Consider the following 20631-nt stretch of genomic DNA (forward strand, 5'->3'; position numbering starts at 1 on the left):
GTAAGTATCCGGCTGCCGGGGCCCTGAGCAAGCGGGGAAAAAGGGCGGGCTCTGGCACCGCTCTCCTCCGCCCATAGCATGGCGGGGTGCCCGACCATGAGTGGGCCCCCTCGCCTGCTTAGGGCCCTGGTACTTGCCCGGGTGCTGATGCCGGCCCTGGAAGAAGCCCTTATTATTAAAAGACAAATACTTTAAAAGTTGCGAAGTGAGAAATAAGGGAAAAAAATGATATACAAAAAATAATAAATAATAACAATCCAATAAGTGTACATAAATAAGGGGTTGAAGGTGGCAAAATAACCACTACAATATCCCTATAAGACCTTAAATCATGCGCCCTACCTATCCGCAGAGGTTGGCACCCTAATAGGCAACGCAAGTGAAGGCACCCCTGCTCCTCCTCGTCTAGCCTTGAGTATCCCTATGACGATCCTAGATAGGTGTTTTACCCTTAGAGCACAGATTCTACCATTCGTAGCCAAAGCAAATAAGTGGTAAATAAAACATAACTTTTAATATAGTTTATAAAACCTAATAGATCTTTAAAAAGGTCATATAGACCTAAAGTACAAAAAAAATAGTGCCACAAGTGCTTAAAGTGCAGTGAATCAAGCAAAGGTGATACATACAAGATTGTCTGTACAATAGCCTCTACAGGGGCACGTACCCTGTGCAAGCAATAGCCAGTCACAATTATTAACTGTTGTGTATCCTATTTCATTTAGGATCAAAGTTCATGGGCATTTGATAGCTGTATAAAGCAGAGAACATACCATGTGGTTACTTTTAGAGTTCATGCATTAATAGATAATGGAACAGTCTCACCATTAGAAGTCTTAGTTAGATAAGCAAGCTGCCCAGACCGATCCAAACCTAGAACCGTATGCCACTCATGTGTCCAGGTAGTATAGGAACATCACTCCTGACGCGTTTCCTCTCATAACAGAATCATCAGGGGAGATTTAGGGCTGGTGTGCCACAGAAAGCACCATGTTCCCTATTCCATGTCGCCGGTCTCATTCAAAAGAACCTCTGCGAAATAGATGTGCTTCCCTTAATAGCTGTCCATAATCGTGGCCCCCAAGGCGTTTCTCCTCTAGCCTTCAGCTCGTCTGCATTGTTGGGTCTGGTGTCTCTCATCTTCCTCTTGACAATACCCCATAGATTCTCTATGGCTTTAAGGTCAGGCGAGTTTGCTGGCCAATCAAACACAGTGATACTGTTGTTTTTAAACCAGGTATTGGTACTTTTGGCAGTGTGGACAGGTGCCAAGTCCTGCTGGAGAATGAAATTTCCATCTCCAAAAAGCTTGCCGACAGAGGAAAGCATGAAGTTCTCTAAAATTTCCTGGTAAACGGCTGCGCTGACTTTGGTCTTGATAAAACACAGTGGACCTATACCAGCAAATGACATGGCTCCCCAGACCATCACTGATTGTGGAAACTTCACACTAGACCTCAAGCAGCTTGGATTGTGGCCTCTCCACTCTTCCTCCAGACTCTGGGACCTTGATTTCCAAATGAAAATTGGAACTCTGGGACCTTGTGGAGTGTGTCCATGACTGCCTTCTGGACATCTGTCAAGTCAGCAGTCTTCCCCATGATTGTGGAGCCTACTGAAACTGATTAAGGGACCTTTTTAAATGTTTAGGAAGCCTTTGCAGGTGTTTTTTGTTAACTATTCTAATTTACTGAGATAATGACTTTTGTGTTTTCATTAAGCCATAATCATCAACATTAACAGAAATAAACACTTGAAATAGATCACTCTGTTTGTAATGACTCTATATAATATAGGTGTTTCACTTTTTGTATTGAAGAACTGAAATAAATTAACTTTTTGATGATATTCTAATTTAGTGAAATGCACCTGTATATGTAACTGTATTGCAGATTATTTCCATGCTGTTTTCAAATTAATAGATCAAGTTTACCCAAAATATCAAAAAGGTACCTAAAAAATGGTGGATTTTTTTTCTCTGGACAAGTTGTATTTGTCACTGGCATCATTTTGTGGTAATGTAGTAAGAAACTTTTATTAACTACTTGAAGTAACATAAAGCAACAGATCTGCCGCTGTTTTTTTTTTTACATTTTAAATTTTACTCTGAACAAATAAAGTTTTGCCTTTGCTCTTAGGTTAGTACAAAATTAATGTAGTTTTATTTAAGTTTTATTAATTTGAAAAAAATAAATTTGGGGGTTGCCGTATTCTGAGTGCCATAAGTTTCGCAATTTTCTATCACTGGAGCTGTATGAGGACTTATTTTTTTGTGTGACATGCTGTAGGTTTCATTTGTGCCACTTTGTTGTACATGAGACTTTTTGAACATTCTGTATTTTGTTTTTGTGGTTTTTTTTACACACCATTCAGTACAATTGTCAAGTTATCTTTATTATATGAGTTGATACGATCACGACAATACCAAATTTAGATTTGGTTAGGTTAGGTTTTTGTTTTTAGGTTTTGTTACTTTTGCACAAAAAAATTTTTTTTAAAGAAAAATATTTTTCGGGGGTCACCATATTTTGATACCCATATCTTTTTATCTTGTGTAAATGGAGCTGTATCAGTGCTTGATTTTTTGCAGAACAAGCTGTAGTTTTTCCTGGAAACCATCTTTGCATACATACACATTTTTGATCCCTTTTTTATGTCTTAACTTTATTCTGTGAGTTAATCTGATTAAGTTTATACCCACCCATTAAAAAAACTTTTTCATGTCATGCTACTGTTTCACGAGAAAAATCACTTTTTAAAAAAAAATAATCTTTTTTTAAGTCATATTTTATGAGCCCTAATTTTTCCAGTTTTCTGTTTACTGAACTGTATGAAAGCTTGAATATTGAGCTATGATTTTTAGTTATACCAATTTGAAATACATAATTATTTTTATTACTTTTTATTTAATTTTCTTACAGCCAAGATTAATAAAATAACTTATGATCTAGTTTTTCATATTCTTTTGTTTACCTGCGTTCACTGTACGGGATGAAAAGTGATATAGTTTTATAGTAAGGATTGTTATGATCATATCAATAATGTGTCGTTTTTGCAGTTTTTTTATTTTAACAAACCATTTTTTATATTAATTCTGTGATTTTGTTTTTTTTATTTTTATATTACTTTAATAACGCTTAAAAACTTTTTTTTTCTTTTTAAATAACATACTAGTCTCACAAGTCCCTTTGTGAGACTAGTAGGACTTTTCGTTAGTGATACCAATTTGAGGTGCATATGATGTTTTGATCATTTTTATTGCACTTATAGTATATACTGAAGCATCACAGTATTGCAGTATACAGTAAAAGTCACAGTCTCCTATGAAGCCCAGCCTGTGTCAGGAGTTCCAAGATGGCAGTGAATGGGGTCTTCAGTAGTCCTCTGGCTACTATGGTAACCCATCAGTACCCCTTAATCATATCATGGGGGCTGAGGTATGTGCGCTTACCAGGTACCACTAGCAGAGCTTGACGTACGTCATGTAGTTCATTTTGCACTAAGGGGTTAAGCTAGTTTAACAGTTAGACCCTGTATTAAAGGTAGTGGATAAAAACCATTATGTAAAGTGGTCTACATACAGCAGTCATGCTTCTCCTCTCAGGCCACGTTCACACATTGAGTATTTGGTGAGTTTTTTACCTCAGTATTTGTAAGCCAAAACCAAGAGTGGAACAGTCAGAGGAGAAGTATAATGGAAACCATTTCGGTATTTATCACCCACTCCTGGTTTTAGCTTTTAGATAAATGCTGAGGTAAAAAACTCTCCAAATACTGAGGTAAAAAACTCTTGCACATGGCCTTAGTCGGGCCCTTCTGACCAGTGAGGGAGGTAACGTTTCGCTGTCTGATCGGTTGTTGATAACATGCAATCTTCATCCTTTTACAGGTGCAGCAGTTGCAGGCATCTATCAAGTTGCGGGGAAGAACATGGCACCTCTAGAAGCTTTGGTGTTTGGAGCTGGGCAGACAGTGTTGACTATAATCATTTCCTTTTCACGTGTTCTTGCCACGCTATGAGACATTCTGAGCAGAAATACGTGAAGGAATGGCTCTGTTGAGAAGGAAAGTAAATGCACAATTTTATTACATACATAACGTTGTAGTGCGGACCATTACCCAGTGTGTAGTAATGAAGAACGATATCTTGAAGAGTGACCCTCAGCAGAACTTCACATTTCAAGGGAAGATGATCTCTTCAGAAAAAGTGGCTTCCGATTGCTAAGCTGTTGCACTAATAAATTGTCTAGCACCTCACGTGCCTCAGTCACAGGCAAGGAGCAGTACATTTCCTACAGCGCGGTAGGAAGGAGCACCTGGTCTGGCCATCTAGTCCTCTAGTGATGTGAGCATGGCAGTGGTGTACAGTGTTGTTCTAACTATTTCATTATATCACACCAGATGAGATTTTGGATCAGGATACCAAAAAGTAGCAGAATTTTTGTTGGGGGTTAATCTGATAATACCCAGTGCAAGAGGGTCTTCCAAGGTGGCGGACACTGATATTGCTGACCCCAGAACACTAACACTGCTGTGGATAAAGGGCAATGGTGGAAAGTTTATATGTGCCAAATTGTTTTTCTGTCATTTTTTTATGATTTTAGTCTTAGATGATGACATGATGAATATTGATGACGTATATAATTAGGAGTGTTTCACATTTCGTTACGAACCTTGAAACTTGTCTATTGGCCAGTAAGTACAAATGTTTCATAGCTTTAGCTATCGGTCTAATAAGATATTTATTTTGGCCTGTGAGTACTCCCATCTAAGGACTGTCCGCCCAAGATATGTGTCAGGAAGATCTCCTAATGTATATCATGATGCAATGTGGAACATAAGCCAATGTATACTCCCATTTTTAATAAGATGTATACCTTGCTGTACACTTGTTTATGGCACTGCATTGTAAATAAGTGTAGTCTACTACCAAAAATGGACCATCCCAACACGGAGCCCTATGAACTGCTAGGCATATGCAGTGTATAGTTCACAAACAGTATGAGAATGGAGTCTTGGCCAGATATATATGTTGTAATATGTACTGTATATTGTAAGCAGTCCAGACAGCATTATCACCAGACATGATAGGGGCCGTCACTGTTGGATTTTGGTGCATTCTTCGGTGTAATGCACATGGTGGAGGCTGTACAGAAGCACAGAGTCCCTAGATTCTGCCCTGCAGAGATGCAATCATGTTATGTGCTCTGTTTGGTGCTCCATAGTACAAAGGCATTCTTATCTTGAAGAAATGCTTGTAAAGAGAATTTCTCCATAACACAACATCTGGGGAAGCATGGCACAATTATTTTTCTATGGGATTCTGTATGAGCTACAGGAAAAACCTGAAATTTAAGGCATATGGCGGTACAGTATTGGCCTATACACTTCTGAGGGTGCCATATTATATGCACTGTACTACATTTGTAGAAAAGACGTGGACCTCACATCTAGAACTTAGCATTCTGAGAAAACAGTATGAAGCTCACTGCCACGTCACTGTGAACCTCTTCCATAACCTTAAAGGTTCGGCAAATAGTAGGGGGAACGATCCAGGTGCCCTACAGCACCGATGCTGCAGGGAAAGCCCCCACAGCTACAGGTCATACCACCCCACAGGCACAACAACAATGGCTGCCTCACGGCTCCTTTCACTGGGTGTTGGTGCTATGTGGCTGCCATTGTTACTGTGATGCTGTGTCTGTGGTGTGGTATCTTGGAAATAAAGTTGCACTCTGTAGTGCTATAGCATGTGAAAATGAAATATATGAAATATGAATTGCATTACTGCTCTAGAAAATAGAAAAAACGAAGATACTTTTTGCACATAATTTGGCCAATTCATGCGTGCCCAGCAGCCACTAGAAGGCGATCTTCTTTTGCTGGGGACCTATCCTTATGTGACTTCTCTCCTACATTTATATTGGTAGATAGGAGTGGGACAATCAGAGGAAAAGTGTAATAGAAACACTTCACCACTTATGTATTTTTCACACACTCCTGGTTTTGGCTTACACATACTGATGTAAAATATTGACCAAATACTGAATACATGAATATGGCCTAAGTCTTTTTCTACAGTTGTAGCATGTTACATGCACTAATTACAGTAAGGGAACATATGCAGAGCCATACTAGCACAGTTATTATGTGCTCTTAACCTGCATCATCTGGTATGTTATATCATATATAATACAGATGTAGCAGAGCTGAGCCTCATCAAAAATAAACTTTCCATGAAAACTATGGCTCTTTAACATCTATATATCACCATAAGACTTTCAGTTTGCTCTGTTCTTAGCAAACAACTTTATATGGTAGTTATAAATAAGAATAGTAGAATCAAGTCTTTGGCACACTATGTTTTAGACTTTCTATACTTTCATTGGTATAAAAGGCTGAAAACAACAAACATTGGTTTGACATTCGTTTTCTTTTGGTGGGATGATTTCTCCAGCTATTCCTCTACCAGGAGCAATAATATAGATCCAGCTAATGAATTAGAGGAACATAAGGAAAAACTGCTGATGAGCATTGTGCACTATTAATATATCACAATGATATTTGCCATTCTTACTATATATCCTCTCTGAGGTTCTCTAAATGCTTGTTAAAAAAGAAATGCCTGTTTTCTATGCCAACACTTTTAGTATTTAACCCAAAATAATAAGATGACCTGAATATAAAAGGGGCACATTAAATATTGATATAAAGTGTAAGTTCACATATAAACATGCATTCACTGTTGACATATAATCCCATTTAAAGCATGTAACGTTTTCTGCATTGCATGACATCTATGGATTATGACTTATAAGCTCTTTTTATTATAGACCAGAGTAATTCTCCAGGCTTTGGGGTGGAAATCTCTCAACATTCCTTGCTTGATATGGCTTGGTTGATATTTGATGTAGTCATTAATTCAACCCCCATATAGTAAACTAACGTAGGAGCTTGCTGTTCCACTGCAGTGTAGGGAATCGGCTCAACTCCTTGTTGACAGTTTCCAAAAACAAAATGTAGGATTTTAAATGTAGTTCTTTAGTAAAAATAATATACCAGATTTTTTGGACTATAAGACGCACCTTACCATAAGACGCACCCCAGGTTTAGACAGCAGAAAATAGGAAAAACATTTTACTATTAATTAAAACTTCCCTGGTCATGTAAAGTAGAGGGGTCATTATCCTAATTTTAATGTAATAGGGTAGAATAGAGAGGTAAGAAATCTATTGTTGGTGTCTCTCTGCAGTGTGTATTATACACAAACAGCTCTGCTACATATGCACATATACATACACACAGTTCTGCTACATGTACATACAGACACACACAGCTCTGCCAGATATTCATACTGTGGCTTGTGAAACTATTCACCCCTTTGGCATTTTTTGTGTTTTGCTTCCTCACAACCTGGAAATTCACGGGGTTTTTTGGAGGGTTTGCATCAGTTTATGTAAAGAACATGCCTACAATTGTGAACATTTGGTTTTCTTTTTTTATGAAGCAAACAACAAATAGGACAAAATAACTGAAAACTTCAGTGTGCATAACTATTCACCCCCTAAAGTCAGTAACTTGTAAAGCCTCCTTTTGCAATTACAACTGCAAGTCTGTATGTAAGTCTCTATGAGCTTTCCATATATCTTGCCACTGGGATTATTGCCCATTCCTCAAGGCAAAACTGCTCCAGTTCCTTCAAGTTAGATAGTTTCCTCTGATGAACTGTTCAAGTCTGACCACAGATTCTCAATTGGATTAAGGTCTGGACTTTGACTAGGCAACTCCAAAACATTACACGTTTCCCCTTAAACCACTCCAGTGTTGCTTTAGCAGTATGCTTCGGGTCATTGTCTTGTTGAAAGGTGAACCTCCATCCCAGTCTCAAATCACTGACAGACTGAAACAGATTTAGCTCAAGAATATCCCTGTGTTTCGCACCATTCATCTTCTCGACTTGGACTATTTTCTCTGTCCCAGCTGCTGAAAAACATCCCCACAGCATGATGCCGCCACCACCATTCTTCACTGTGGGGATAGTAGTATTCTTGGGATGATGAGCTGTGTTGACTTGGCGCCAGACAAAGTGTTTACCTTGATGGCCAAAAAGTTCAATTTTAGTCTCATCTAACCACAGCACCTTTCTCTATACATTTGGGGAGTCTTCCACATGTCTTTTGGCAAACTCAGTATGAGCCTTACAATTTTTGCGTGTTAGTAAAGGCTTTTTTTCTGCCTACTCTTCCATAGAGGCCACCTCTATGAAGTGTACGGCTTATGGTGGTCGTTTGGACAGATGCTCCAATCTCTGCTTGAGAACTCTGTAACTCCTTCGGGGTTACCTTTGGTCTCTGTGTTGCCTTTCTGATTAATGCCCTCCTTGCCTGGTCCGAAAGTTTTGGTGGACGGCCCTATCTTGGCAGGTTTGTTGTGGTGCCATGTTTTTTCCATTTGATAATAATGGATTTGATGGTGCTCCCAGAGATTATCACAGATTGGAATATATTTTTTTTTAACCCAACCCTGACTTGTACTTCTTAACAACTTTGTCCCTGACAAGTTTGGAGATCTTCTTGGTCTTCATGTTGTTGTTTGGTTAGTGACACTAATCTATGTGATCCAGCATCCAGCACACGCTTGCGGCCAATGAATGCAGAAGAGAGATAGAGAAAGCGCTCTCTGGATGCTGGGGTGTGACGTTCAGTGAAACGCTGCCCACAGCCCAGTCACTTGGGGGTGCGTGTCACTGGGTCACGCCTCTGGGTTCCCAGAACTTGACTTGACATCAGCAGATGTCAGAGCAGGCTACAGCTGGGGTCGCATGATGGATGCCCAGTGAGCGGTCAGCTATAGCGCCGACTCAGGCAAGAATAGCAACAAGAGGTATTTACAAAAATACTTCTTGCCAATGTTTCAATGTTTATTCTGTATGGAGGACTATGTGGGGCTCATTATTCTGTATGGAGGACTGTTTGGGGCCCATTATTCTGTATGGAAGACTACGTGGGGCCCATTCTGTACGGAGGACCACGTGGAGTCCATTATTCTGTATGGAGGACTATGTGTGGCCATTATTCTGTATGGAGGACTATGTGTGGCCATTATTCTGTATGGAGGACTACGTGGGGCCCATTCTGTATGGAGGACCACGTGGAGTCCATTATTCTGTATGGAGGACTATGTGAGGCCCATTATTCTGTATGGAGGACTATGTGAGGCCCATTATTCTGTATGGAGCACTATGTGGGGCCCATTATTTTGTATACTAGTTGGCCCTCTTTGTGTTTGAGTTTGACATTAATGGGTCAATGAGTATGTAATATATGGTTATGACTCATCTGCCAAAGTGAGAAGCACGTGTAGGAAAGTGGGCTACAATGTATTGCCCTCAGAAATTATGTGGGAATTGTCATGTTGAAACCCAGCAGACAACACAGATTTAGAAGAATGCACAATCACATTGTGGACTTTCAGATCTATACTTTCATGAGTAATATGAATAATATTGTTAAATAACTAATCCATACAATCTATGCAAAAAAATTCAAAAAACTTCTTGGAATGTATTTAACTAAAAGCTACAAAAGCAGGAGCCGCCTGGAAGACTTCACAACTCCAAAGAGATATTTAGAGTTTCTAGAGACACTATGTAAGAAAAGCCTAAAAATCTTGGCGATTGAGCTAACTATTTTAAACCTTATGTGGCCAATTCATTAAAGGGGTGATCCAAAACTAAAATTTATTTTAATCCTAAATCTCTATTTAATTTCATAATCTAATCTCTTTTATAACATACTTTAATTAAAAAGTCCCTATCGTTCCCTTACTACTCTAACTGCTTTGTTTTTTTCCTACTTCATGTGTGATGATGCTTTCTTTGAGACTCCCAGTGCATGCTGGGATACTGAAACAAGTCGTCATTAGGGGGCACTGCCGTAGCCTCTGCCCCCACCCTGAAACGAAGTGTCATCAGTAATGTCCGTTTCAGGGGCTGGGTTAGTCCCTGCTCTAGTGAGCGTATGTCAGTTGTCAATTTCAACGGATGCTCACTAGGTTCCTCTCACTGTACACTATTATTCTCCGTGCACAGTGACAATGCCCTCACCAGCTTTAATAAGAAGTGACAAGCCAGCAAGAGAGCGCACTGTCAGTGTACGATGTAAGGAGAGAATGAGCAGCAGAGACCAGTGCCACCCCCGCAGATGACATCAGTGACTTGTGAGTGTATTTTGCGGTAAAAAATAACAAATGTTAACTTGATTATTTGGGTCAGTACACTTTCAATAATACCAAATATGTATAGTTTTACTACTTTTTTTTTTTTTTTAAACAAAATTATTTTTTATGTCAATAGCATAGACCTGTAAGTGACAGTGTTGCAATTGACCCCAGGGATTAAATGTCGAGGACCGGAGTTGTCCTTAAAGGGGTTGTCCAGTGCTTTTATATTGATGTCTTGTCCTTAGGATATGCCATCAATATCAGATCAATCAATCAGCTGTTTCCAGTGCTGGTGACTGCCAGATGTGATCATTTGTGGAGCGGAACAGCACAGGTCCATCAACCTGCGACTGCCACCAGATACAGCAAATTTGTTCCTATTCAAATGACCCGTTACAACCACTATTCATTTGATGGAGCTTTGCTGTTCCACTCCACAACTGATCACATCTGGGCAGCACCGGTAATAGCTCATTGGTGAGGGTGCAGGATGCCTCACCTCCACCGATCTAATATTGATGACCTATCCTAAATATAGAACATCAATATAAAAGTTCTGGACAACTCCTTTAACCCCCAGTGTTACAATTATCACAATTGTCTACATGGATCTGCAGCATGTACACCTCTAGATGACATGTTATGTGTTATGGGATATTAGAAAACATAACCAGAAGGAGATTGTTAGTTAACTGCACTCGGAACAAAAATAAGGTTGAGTGAACGAGGATCGCTTCTTTACCACCACAAATGAGCGGGCACTTATGGTCAGTGAAACACCTTACCTTTCTTAGACGTTTTGATAACATTGATGAAGAAATTTGCAGAATATTGATCAGTCCAAGCACTTGTGATTCTGTATCCTTTTCGTGACCTGATTTTTGGCCCAGTCATTGCTTTGGGGTGGAAAAATTAGACACTTCTTTAAGGTTCTCAAGTAATGTAATTGCCCCCAATATTTGTCAGGCTGTATTATTTACTGCATGATCCTGCAACCATCAGTCCCTGCAAAAATCCTGCAGAGAACTTATTCTTTTTCTGATCAGTACCGTCTCTGGTTGGTGGCCACCTGAACTCCTTTCTCTTTGGAGAAGAGAGCAGGACTTAGCAATACTTTGTCTTAATGCAGACAGAGGTTTTGAAAACTATTTTATGTTAATTACTTTTAATTGTAATATGAGACAAAACAAAAGTTATAAAAAGGACACGATTGAGGGAGCAATTGCTGAGCATTCTAACAAGTCTTTTACCTTACCCCAAAACTTGATTCACTTCCAGACAATTCAAGACTGCTGTATAATTTCCACTATGTTGTTGTTTCTTATCTCAATGTGCTAAAGAGGGAAAGAAGAGCAGGAATCCCTCTCTGTGTGCTGTTTATGGAAGAAATCACAGCAGGTAGTCTTCTCCTACCAGCTCAGAGGTGATTGCACTTTAGAGACAGAGCCTGCAAAGTTTAAAACTGGTGAACATGCAAGATATATTGGCCAGAAATTGTGTTATTGCTTATGTACACACACGGCAGCATATTCTGAAAAGTTACTTGAAAGTATAGAAGCCCTTTCAGTTGGAAATGGGCAAAACAGGTCCCCCGATGTCTGCTATCTGCATGGCGTGCTTGAGTATGCTCCAAAGCTTCATCAAACAGCCAGAATCAGTATAGTCAGATGCTTTAGTTTGCTTGCATGTATTCCGCTATCCTTATCAAACTCATGATGTTACTTGATTCTCTATGACCTTACTAACATTATAAAAGGGGCAAACCATCTAAAGGAAATGTCTAGAGACAGGACTTTGTTTTTGCAAATGTTTTCTGTGAATTTCTTGAATGTGCAATGTGTTATGTGAATAAGAATGCAGAGGTTCCAGTATTGTACAAAACCATATTCCTCATGGTGTCTTGTGAGTTGTTATGACTAAGTGAGGATATTATCAGTGGCAGTGGCTGCTTTGTAGTGCTAATATTACTTTTCAAGTGATGACTGTGGCTTGTTTGTGTTGTAGTGATGGTCATATGAACAATAATTGAGTAACACTATCACCTTTTAAGTTATCTTAGTAATATTGTACGTTTATGTGATGGATTTTGTCTTTCTATAAGGGAATTTGTTTGCAGCTTTGTGTACACTTTATACTTTTTGTCTATATTCTTTGTGCCATTTATGGATGTTATAAAGGAGAGTTCACCCCGCTCAGTAAGTCAGCAAGCGGTGATCTTACTCTGGCAGACTCATGGACTGGATGTTTTTGACTGTCCGCCAAGTAGTATTGCATTATCACTTTATAATCCATTGACAAGCGATAACTGTGGTCTGAATTGACTAAAAGTAGCACAAGCTGTATACGTCCTCCACATGTGTAAATGGCTACCGTATGATAGGTCACTGATAATATTGAGGGGGTTGGCTACTTTTCAGTGACGTTTGCTTTACATGTTATTTTAACTCACTTTTACATTTGTAGCTAGTAGTACTACTTTTTTGTAGGCATCATTTACTAGGGCACTTATACCCAATATTGCAACCATTATGGCTGCACGTATTATAAGAACAACTTTTTCAGTGCATTACCAGTCAATATTAATCTGTGTTACAAGAATACTGAATTAAAGAAGGGTGATTAAGTAGATACAAGTGCCAAACCTCCAGTGCTAATAAAAATGTTGTGATGGCGTCTATTTATTAAAGGGAACCTGTCACGTTGCACAGCAGTGTCCCAGCAACATCATGGGATAGACAAGGAGAAACTGAGCAGAATGATACATACAGTATATAGGCTTACTGGAAAAGATTCAATATAACTTGTCTCTCCTGTGCTTGTATGCATATGAGTCCAGTGGGCGTTCCTACTCTGTGATTGACAGCTGTCTCTGCATATAGTCATAAAGGGAAGACTGTCAGTTACTGAATAGGACCGCCCACGGGACCAGGGATTTCAGCAAGTTTTACTGAAACTTATCCCACAAAAATGTATAGCAATCTGATCAGCTCTTCCTGACCTATAACTTCCTGCCTGCAGATCAGGTACCATTTTTAACGTGACAGGTTTCCTTCGAAAGTTCTTCATTGGTACATTCTCATTTCGTAGATGGAAAACAATATTAATACAAGTAAAATGGCTTATGATTTTTCTTTTTTGTGGGAAAGGCTTAATGGGAATGTCAATATTACCAGCTTTAACTAGTATATCTTTATACATATACAGACTTGTTGAGTTTAACAGGATAGCAAAGCTGAATTTGTAATTTAGTACTACTCATGGTAATATGACAATGCAATTGTTCTATAAGACCTCAAATAAATTTAGTGAGTTATCATATTATGATATATCATATTATAATGCTTTGAATGGAAAATGATTATGAGACAAATTTATATCTCTTTTCTTCCTGATTCATTATTTTAAAGAAATCTGTCACTAGGTTTCTGATCTTCATCTGAGAGCAGCATAATGTAGGGACAGAGGCTTTGATTCCAGTAATGTATCACTTTGTTTACTGGGTGTGATACAATGTCTTCTCGTCTGCCGATCTACCAGTTCTCTGAATGCTGAGCTCAATATAATCCCGCCCACACCATTGATTGGCTGCTATCTGTTGTGAGGGCGTGGTTACACCATGCAGTTGACTAGCAGGCATGTGACACCTAGTCCTGTAGTCATAATCTACTGATAAAACACTAATTGTATTGAAACAACTGCACACAGGCAAGTAAGTGAGATATCACTGGAATCAAGGTCTCTACCTCTACATCCTGCTGCTCTTGGATTACAAAGCAAAATCTGCTGACAGATTCCCTTCAAAATCCCATGTCTACTATCATAACTGATTTTCTTATTTATCCTAATGTAGTTGAAAAAAGCAAATCAATTTTGCTAATGTTCTCAACTAAAAATGTCCCTCCATTATGTGTCTACAGTTCTAAAGCAGACCTATGTATCTCTATGGTAACAGAATACAAATGAAACCCATGGAGCGTTAAACACAAAACGATAGCAAATGTTTAATTTGTGTCGTTTGCCATTTTTTAGATGCATTGATGCAAAAAATAAACCTTGGTTGCAAGGGTGGACATAGTCTTCAAAGAAACTCTAAATCTGTTCATTACTGGTTGTTTTAAGTTAATCTTCCTGGTGATGGCAAATTTTGCTGTTACATATATCGCTAGTTATATTTTCCATAAATAAGTTCACTTTGACTAATATTGCATGCAATTTACAGAATCTGATCACTAATCACTGTAATTAATCTAAATTGTTGAGAACTAAATATAAATTTGTAAATATTGTACATTATTAATTTTTAATTTTATAAGATTTTTTATTTTTCGCATTAGTGTACAAAAATCATGACCGAAATGGAAATAAAAAAAAATGTTTTGTTTGAAGTAATAGATTGTCAATTGTGTAAGTGCTGTTCCTCATAATTAGATATGTGTTTACCATTAATCTGGTTACAATACATTCACTGGCCTGTTGGCAGATAAAGGTTTGGGTAACAAGGCTAACCTCATTTACCTTTGTATCTGATAAGGCAAATATTCCACCCTCCCTTTACAGACTTGCAGCAGTCTCATGAAGACATATGGCCAAACAACAGTGCTCATAATAACTATACGCAGTGTAAGGCCACATTCAGACGTCCTAGTTGCACGTACTTATTCTATCCATGTTTTTCACAAATACAATATGTACCCATTATAATCTATTGGGTTGTCTACATGTCCATATTTTTTTATGGACCGTGTGTCTGTGCAAGACTCACAGAGATATGTGTTTATTTCCAGTATCATGAATGAAAAGGGCCAATACAAGTCCATGAAAAAAGCGTACAGCACACGGATGGCATCCTTGTTCTGTCTGTAGTTAATATTGCAAAGGATAGGAGAAGCTTTGTGATTAATTTTCTAATTTATCCATCCGTGAAAAACACTGATGACACCGGTACCATTTTTTCACGTACGGGTTTAAACATCGACATGTGAATGAGGCCTAAGTATGTACTTGCGTTACTCAATTTTGTGCAAACAGCCTGAAACTGCTTACATGTATAGTATTTTTGAATACACCCTGCTTTAAGAGCTACATTCTAAGGATTCCCAGGTTTATTTCCAGTGCTACAGTTTAGTGATGGGTGACCCTGTGGATGTTCGGGTCATCTAAAAAAAGATGTTCATATGAATTGGGCGCCCGAACATCTGTGATTTTCCGTGCTGTTATCTGCGTGATAGCGTGAGAAACACAGTATCTGATCGACGGTAAGATCTTTACCGCTGGTCAGAGCGCTACGGGCTCACGCTGTCATCTAAAAAAAGCAGTTCATATGAATTGGGGGCCCAAACATCCGTGGTTTCCCACACTGTCTTCTGCGTGACAGCACAAGAAACACGGGCTCTGGTCGACCGTAAGATCGGTACCGCTGGTCAGAGCGCTACGGGCTCACGCTGTCAGATGACAGCGTGAGCCCACTCCTTTGACTGACCAGCGGTGAAAAGCTTACCGCTGGTCAAATGCGTAGGCTGATGAGACAGTACTACTCCCATCAGCCTACGCCTGCTGTCGCTGATAACAGAAAGAGCAGGCACCGCTAAAGGGAGTAGTCATCAGCCGGCGCCTGTGCTCCAAGTAAAGAAAAAAAAAAGGTTAAAATTAATAAATAAATATTGAAATAAAAAACACAATTATGCTCACCTTAACGACTAATCCCCGAAGCTCTTGTCCTCTGTAAAAGCTGAAAACTAAAAAAACACCATATTACTCAACTGATACCTATTCCCTGAAGCCACTGTCACCTGTAAAAGAGAAAAAATAATAAACCGCCATAATACTCACCTATCTGCCGTAATCCATACTGTCCCATGGCGATCGGATCACTTGTAGAGCAGTCACATCAGCTGATGTGACTATTGTACACAACAGACAAACTGACATAGGCAGTGTGTAGTGCTGAGCTGCCGTGAGAAAGTTCACAGGAGTTCCATCAGCTGATGAGGCCCGGTAATCTCACGGTACAGCTATTGTGGGAGAACTCTCACGCAGCGGAGATGCCATACGTGAGATCACCAGGGTTCATCAGCTTGTGAACTCCTGTGAACTTTCTCACAGCAGCTCAGCTCTACACACTGCCTGTGTCAGTGTGTAGCCGGCTGTTGTGTAGAGTAGTCAGTGACTGCTGATGTGACTGCTCTAAAAGTAATCCAGATCGTCGTGGGACAGTATGGATTATCTTCACGGCTGACAGGTGAGTATTATGGTGGTTTATTATTTTATCTCTTTTACAGGTGACAATGGCTTAGGGGATTAGGTGTTGGGTGAGTATAAATAAGCATTTTTATTTTCTGTTTTTTACAAGGGACAATGATTTCAGAGGATTAGACGTTAGGTGAGTATAGCTGAATTTTTTATTTGTAAATAAATGTGTAAAACCGTGTGGACTTTTATTTCAAGTAAAGTTTGTTTCAGGCTGTGTCTTCATTTACAAACTTTTGCTATGGGGTTAGTAATGGGGGTGTCTTATAGACGTCTCTCTATTACTAACCCCTGGGCTTCATGTCAGCTGCCAATACAAGACTGACATGAATCTCAACCTTATTATCCCACTTGCCACCGCACCAGGACAAGTGGGAAGAGCCGAGGCTAAGAGCCAGATGTGGCGCATCTTATTGATGCTCCATTCCTGGGGCTGCTGAGGGCTGATGTTATTAACCTTGGAGGGGGCTAGTATCCTAGGCTATTAATATCAGCCCACAGCTGTCTGTTTAGCCTTTGCTGGTTAGAATTTCTAGGGGGACACTACATAAATTTTTTTCTGGGGTCCCCCCTGTAAACTAGCCAGTAAACGCTAATGAAACAGCTGTGAGCTGTTTTGGGCTAATGGCCCTTTCCCTGGCTAGTAATATAATCTCCCAGCAGGTGGCTTTCCCTCTGCTGGCTATGAATAATCAGCGGGAGCCACTCTGTTTTTTTTATTTAATTGTTTTACACATAATGTACTCTGCGCTTGCTGACTACAACTCCCATTATTGTCGCCTGGTCACGCTGTTCTCAGGTAGAACAGGCAACAATTATGTGAGCTGCACCTGGCACTCTGGCATTCAACAGTCCGTCACTAGAGCTACCTGCAGACCCGGTGGCTTGAACTCAGGTAACCTTTCACCAGAGTTCAAAGACAACTTGTCTTCCATCAGCTGCGAGGCCCCTGAAACCTCATGGGAAACTTTGAGGGACATTTTTAACGGGTTGTCCGGTCAAAACCGGATAAGTCTGCAGTCACTGTGTGTGAGTGCAGTCTTATGAATCCCCCCAGCGCACGCATTGTGCGCTGCAGGGATTCGCCGGTTTCTGACACGGGACCAGAGGGTATGTACATACCCCCGGCCAGTGGGCGTGGCCTTGCTTCATACACTTGTATAGAGCCGAGGCTGCGCTCCGTCTAGTGACGTAGCCGTCTAGTGGGCGTGGTCGTCTAGAGGGTGCGGCCTTGCTTGATACAAGTGTATGGAGAGCGAGACTGTGCCCTCTGGCTGGTGATATGTATAACTCACACATACCCTCCGGTCCCAGGTCTGAAACCGGCGAATCCCTGCAGAGCGCAGTGGGTGTGCTGGGGGGATTCATAAAACTGCAGTCACACAGAGTGACTACAGACTTATCGGTTTTGACCAGACAACCCCTTTAAGGTTACTGGCGTTTTCTGCTGCTGGAAACCTGAAGGCTGTGAACTAAGGTTACCTTAAGTGTGTATTTTACTGTACTTTTTATACAGCGTGAGCCACCGGTGTTTCTCGTGATGTCACACACGACAGCGCAGGAAACACCCTATGTTCGAAGTGCCGAACGCGAACAGTAACACCGGTTTCCTGAGGAAGTCCGTGTTCGGGGTCTGTGCACGAACACTAAGTGTTCGGTACGGACCCCGAACTTTACTGTTTGAGTTCGCCCATCTCTACTCCTGTTCTGTGTATAAATAAAAAGTAATGTATTTTTCGGATTACAAGACACACTTTTTTTCCTCCAAATTTGGGAGGAAAATGACGTTGCGTCTTATAATCCAAAGGTAGGGTGGCAGTGGTGGTGCGGGTTCACAGGAGGCATGGTCGCTGCCTCAGGAGGCCGTTGCCAGGAGTGGGCCAATGCTGCAGTACCTGTGCTCTCAGAAGATGTCGGCACCCGTGAACGGAGCCCCCTTTTCTCATTGGTTTCCCTGCACTGGGCTTCGGGAAAATGGCTGCCGGATACATGCGCAAATTGAGATCATGGGAGATAAGATCTCAGGAGTTCTCAAATTTTGTTTTTCCAATGAAACTTACAAAACAAATTTTTTATGGACGACATCACAGTATAAGTGACTTTGAGGGGCCTATATGACAGAAAATACCCAAAGTGGCACAATTTTAAAAACTGCACCCCTCAAAGTGCTCAAAACCACATTTAAGAAGTTTATTACCCCATCAGATGCTTCACAGAAATTAAAGCAATGTGGAATGAAAAAAAAAAAGAAAATTGCCTAAATGTTGCTTTAGCCCCAAATTTAGCATTTTACAAAGGTAACAGGAGAAAATGGACTGTACAACTTGTTGTGCATTTTCTCCTAAGTACGTTGACACCCCATATGTGTTGGAAAACTACTGTTTGGGCGCACGCCATGGCTCGGAAGGGAAGGAGTGTCATTTGACTTTTGAAACGCAAAAGTACCCAGATGTGCCTAAACCATGGAAACCCCTTACACGTGACCCCATTTTGGAAACTACACCCCTCAAAGAATTTATTTAGAGGTGTGATGAGCATCTTGAAACCACAAGTGCTTCTAATTTTATAACATTGATCCATGAGCCGTGAAAATGAAAAAATACATTTTTCCCTCAAAAATGTTGTTTTAGCCCCAAAGTTTTCATTTTCACAAGGGTAGCATGAGAAAATTGACCATACCATTTGTTGTGCAATTTCTGCTGAGTACACCGATACTCCATATGTTGTGGAAAACTACTATTTGGGTGCATGGCAGTGCTCAGAAGGGAAGAAGCACCAATTGAATTCTGAAGCGCAATTTTGGCTAAAATAGATTGGGGATGCCATGTAACATTTGAAGAGAACCTGACTTGTCAAAACAGCAGAAACCCCCACAAGTGACCCCATTTTGGAAACTACACCTCTTGAGGAATTCATCTAGTGGTGCAGTGAGCATTGTTAACCCTCAGGCAATTCACAAAATTGCATAACATTGGGGTGATTAAATGGAAAATTACCATTTTTCACTAAAATGTTGCTTTGGCCCGAAGCTTTTATTTTTCAAAAAGAATAATTGGAAAAATGTACTGTACAATTTGTCATGGAAATTCTCCTGAGTATGCCAATTCCAAGCATGTGGTCGAAAGCTAGTTTTGAGGCACAGTGCAAAGCTCAGAAGGGAGGCTCAAAACTCCATTTGGAGTTCAGATTTTGCTGGAATGGTTTGAGGGTGCTATGACTCATTGGCATAGCCCCTGAGGTGCCAGAACAGCGGAACCCTCCATAAGTGACCCCATTTTGCAAACTACAGCCCCCAATTAATTCATCTAGGGGTGAAGAAAGAATAATTACATTTTTACTACTAAAATGTTTTGGCCCGAAATTTTTCATTTTTATAAGTTAAGTATATATATTTTTTTAATTTTTATAAGGGCTAATAGGAAAAAATGGCCAATGCCCTGTGATCAGGAAATACTTTTCAGGCACAGTGGAAAGCTCAGAAGGGAAGGAGCGCCATATTATAATGCAGACTAGAATATTATGGTTTGCGGGTGCCATAATCCACTGGAAGAGCCCCTGAATTGCCAGAACAGGAGAACCCCTCATAAGTGACCCCATTTTACAAACTACTGTACACCTCTCAATGAATTCATGTAAGGATGCAGTGATCATATTGACACCACAGATGTGTCACAGAATTTTATACCATTGGGCAGTGAAGAATAAATTATTACATTTTTACCACAAAAATATTGTTTTAGCACCAGATTTTACATTTTCACACTGAGAAATGGGTAAAAATGGCACCAAAATTTATCACACAATTTCTGCAGAACGTGGAAGTACCCCATATGTGGCTGTACAGTATTGCTTAGCCACACGGCGAGACTCGGGAGGGCCAGAGTGCTATTTGCCTCTTGGAGAACAAATTAACATGTAATGGTATGCCAACTCCATATAATGAGCCCGTAAGTGCCAGAAGGGCAGAATCCCCCTCTCCCTCAAGTGACCCCATTTTGGAAATTACACCCCTCTGTGAATTTATCTACGTGTGTAGAGATGATTTTGACTCCATGGATGCTTTCCAGAAATGAGCAGCAATGGATGTTGCTAAGTGAAAATTGCAAATCAGCCATTGTAGTCCACGTACGTTGTAGTGCTAAGTACATTTTGCCCAACTTGTGC

General features: G+C 40.1%; 1 protein-coding gene across 1 annotated transcript in view; it reads left to right on the forward strand.

The window, feature by feature from the left end:
• The window catches only part of TMEM170B (transmembrane protein 170B), a 35158-nt gene extending 24836 nt beyond the window's left edge, over positions 1–10322 (forward strand). Inside the window, exon 3 of the mRNA XM_073678775.1 lies at positions 3890–10322. Within this exon, the coding sequence (XP_073534876.1) occupies positions 3890–4020 (131 nt within the window). The 3' untranslated portion in view covers positions 4021–10322. The remainder of the gene's footprint in view (positions 1–3889) is intronic.
• Positions 10323–20631: the final 10309 nt, after the last annotated feature.

This window comes from Phyllobates terribilis, unplaced genomic scaffold (assembly GCF_046119375.1).
Source record: "Phyllobates terribilis strain yellow unplaced genomic scaffold, ASM4611937v1 Scaffold_4__5_contigs__length_816908805, whole genome shotgun sequence".
NCBI classification, from domain to species: Eukaryota; Metazoa; Chordata; class Amphibia; order Anura; family Dendrobatidae; genus Phyllobates; species Phyllobates terribilis.